Source organism: Mastomys coucha, unplaced genomic scaffold (genome assembly GCF_008632895.1).
Source record: "Mastomys coucha isolate ucsf_1 unplaced genomic scaffold, UCSF_Mcou_1 pScaffold3, whole genome shotgun sequence".
Taxonomy (NCBI): Eukaryota; Metazoa; Chordata; class Mammalia; order Rodentia; family Muridae; genus Mastomys; species Mastomys coucha.
The window spans coordinates 40,570,270-40,573,353 of record NW_022196909.1 but is presented as its reverse complement, the minus strand read 5'-3'; the positions used below and the strand labels follow the sequence as shown (position 1 = coordinate 40,573,353).

The 3,084-nt window shown below is 52.5% G+C and overlaps 1 protein-coding gene across 2 annotated transcripts in view; it reads left to right on the top strand.

Annotated features, from left to right (window-relative positions):
• Mmp11 (matrix metallopeptidase 11) overlaps positions 1-3,084 on the top strand; it is a 10,183-nt gene that overhangs the window by 1,759 nt on the left and 5,340 nt on the right. For both annotated transcript variants that reach the window (XM_031348218.1, XM_031348217.1), the window contains exon 2: positions 2,636-2,868. In XM_031348218.1, coding sequence (XP_031204078.1) covers positions 2,636-2,868 — 233 coding nt within the window. The remainder of the gene's footprint in view (positions 1-2,635; positions 2,869-3,084) is intronic.

Sequence of the window (3,084 nt, the reverse complement as noted above, 5' to 3'; positions counted from 1 at the left end):
GTAGACCAGGCTGGCCTCGAACTCAGAAATCCACCTGCCTCTGCCTCCCAAGTGTGGGGATTAAAGGCTTGTGCCACCACTGCTCGGCAGGGGGTGGGGGGAGGGGCGGCTTTCTTAACTACCTTCCACTAGCTTGGTTGCTCCTGTGGTCTGGGTTGGGAGTCACTCCTGAGACTGACCTTGAGGGTCTGAGATAGGCCAGGAGACTGGGTCAGCCGAGTCCCTTGAGTGTGTCTGAGGCTTTCCGGATTGGCATCGGCCAGGCCAGAGGGTGGGGCAGGGTGAGTCAGGTCCCTCTATAGGGATAGGCCAGAGGAAGGGTGCTAGCTGGGAAAGAGGGAATGCTCTAGAAATGTAAATGCTGCTTAGGAATGTGGGTCTTGGAGAAGAGCCAAGCCGGTGGGGAGCGGTGGGGAGCGGGTAAATTGTGAGAAGAGGCAGTAAGCCCCAGGGCCAAGCCAGGCTCTTGTCTGGTTTGCTGTGTGATCCCCGGGGAAGTCTTTAACATCTCTGGACTCTGATTCATGCTCTGGGATGTTGGGGATTTAGGATAAACTTAGAATGATGACCGTTCCCCCAAATTCTCATCAACTATAGATGAGACCAAGGGTTCTCTGAGCTCGCCAGTCTTCCTCATTAAATCCTAGTAGTCCCGGGAGAACTGAGAACTTGGGAAGAGGGGGTTCCCAAGTGTGGGATGGAGTACAGGGCCTAAGCGGATAGAGTCTGGGAAGGAGCTGCTCTGGGTCCCGGCTGCTGCAGGATTTACAGGGAGCCTCTCAGCTCCTTTTTCTCCCACAATTGACATTTGACAGATGGAGAAGCTGAAGCCCAAATGAAGACAGCAGCTCGTTGTCCAGGTCACCACGGAATAGAATTCAGCTTTCAGACGCTCAGAGCTACTAGCCATGACCTCCATGCATCATGAGGCGGGGAGGGAGGGATGTTGAAGGGACCGTGGTGGAGATGGGAAGGGAAGGGTTGCTCACCTCCATTACCATTCCCCCTCCTTGCGGCTGCTCTACCAGCTTTTCTGGGTGGCAGAGAAGAGGGGCCAAGCTGATGGGCTGGACTTTGGGGCTTTGAGGACTGACAGCACCCTGCCATTCTTTGAGAGGGTCACTGACTCCCCCCTGATAGAGTTGGGAAGAGGGATCTGTCTCTCTTGCTGGCCAGGTTGGATAGGCCCTGTAGCTGATCATATAGAACCTGGTCTATATCGTCACAGTGATGCTTCGAGAAGGGTCCCCAGGTAGAGTTTCAGTGATTACCTGTGCAAATTTACCTGGAAGGCAATTGGTGCTTTGTAACTTTTCCCCCAAAAAAAGGAGACTTGAAATCACTTTCCTGGAGACCAGGGGAAGGATGCCATCTGAGACATTGCCAGGATGGGAACTGGTTTGTCCCCTACCCTCCCTGCATTAAAGAGGCAAGAGGTCACAGACCAGGCAGGGCATCTCTGTTAGAACTGGGGGCTTCAGATGGGGGGTAGGGCCCAAGTGTAGTGTGCCTTGGGTTCAATTACCAGCATCCCCCATGTATACTGTAAAAGAAACCTTGGTTACTTGATGCCCAAGGCGCGTGCTAAATGCTCAACGCGTATCACCTCGGGTCCGCATGGCAACACTTACTGGGAGTCTCGTCCCCATTGGTTAGGTAAGAAAGCTAAGGGCTGTACTGCAGGCTGCATGCAGCCTGTCCATGCCAGGGAGCATGCTCAGAAGCTTCCTGGGTCTATATGGAGTATGCGGTCAGGGCTTCATAAGCTAGTGTTCCCCTAGTCTCTATGGGCTCCCATCTAGACCTCCTTAGCCAGATCAACAGGAGCTGGTGACAGACAGATAGATAGCCCAGGGCCCTCTAGCAGGGCAGCAGGAGGAGAAAGCTTGATGCCTCGGAACAGGATCGGAAAAACCAGAGGTCAGAAACTCAACCTCAGGCTGATGAACCCAGCATATTTTCAGTTCCTCCGTTTGCCCAGCAATCCAAAGTGGGGCTAGGCTAAGCATGCCGCGCTAAAGAATTACATCTCAAATCTTAAGCCCTGGGGATCTGAAGTCTGATTTGAATTTTTTTTTTTTTTAAGATTTGTTTGTTTGTTTGTTTTTCGAGACAGGGTTTCTCCTCATAGCCCTGGCTGTCCTGGAACTCACTCTATAGAGCAGGCTGGCCTCAAACTCATAAATCTGCCTGCCTCTGCCTCCCAGGTGCTGGGATTAAAGGCGTTCGCCATCACTGCCCAGCCCTATTTATTTATTTTATGTAGGTGAGTACACAGTAGCTGTACAGATAGTTGTGAGCCTTCGTGTGGTTGTTGGGTATTGAATTTTTATGACCTCTGCTCACTCTGGTCGGTTCCAGCCCAGTCAACTCCAGTCTCAACCCCGCTCTCTCAGTCCCTGCTTGCTCGGGCCCAAAGATTTATTTATTATACATAAGTACACTGTAGCTGACTTCAGACGCACCAGAAGAGGGCATCAGATCTCATTACAGGTGGTTGTGAGCCACCATGTGGTTGCTGGGATTTGAACTCAGGACCTTCGGACAAGCAGTTAGTGCTCTTACCCATAGAGCCATCTCACCAGCCCCTGACTTGATTCTTGCATCGTTTTGGTTTTTTTTTTTTCTTTCCCAGGAGAGTCACCACCGTCACCACCCTGTGAAGAGAGGACCTCAGCTCCCGCATGCAGCTCTGCCTTATAGCTTAACATCTGCCCCTGCCTCCCCCTGGGTCCCCAGTCCTGCTGGTAGTTCCAGACCTCTACGATGTGGTGTGCCTGACCCGCCTGAAGTACTGAATGCCCGGAACCGACAGAAGCGCTTCGTCCTGTCAGGAGGGCGCTGGGAGAAGACAGACCTCACTTATAGGTAGGGACCAGAAGGCAGGGGAGCAGGACGCTATGTTATTCCTACACCTTCATCCTGAGATGCTCAAAGAGCACATTCACACCGCACACAGACCTGCATGCCCAACTGACCCTCCTCCCCCTTGCCATCCATGAACCTGGAACCTTGCTCTAGACACACACAGATTATGTTTTCTTGTAGCAAAAAGAGCCTCAGTTCATGCGGGGGTGGGGGTGG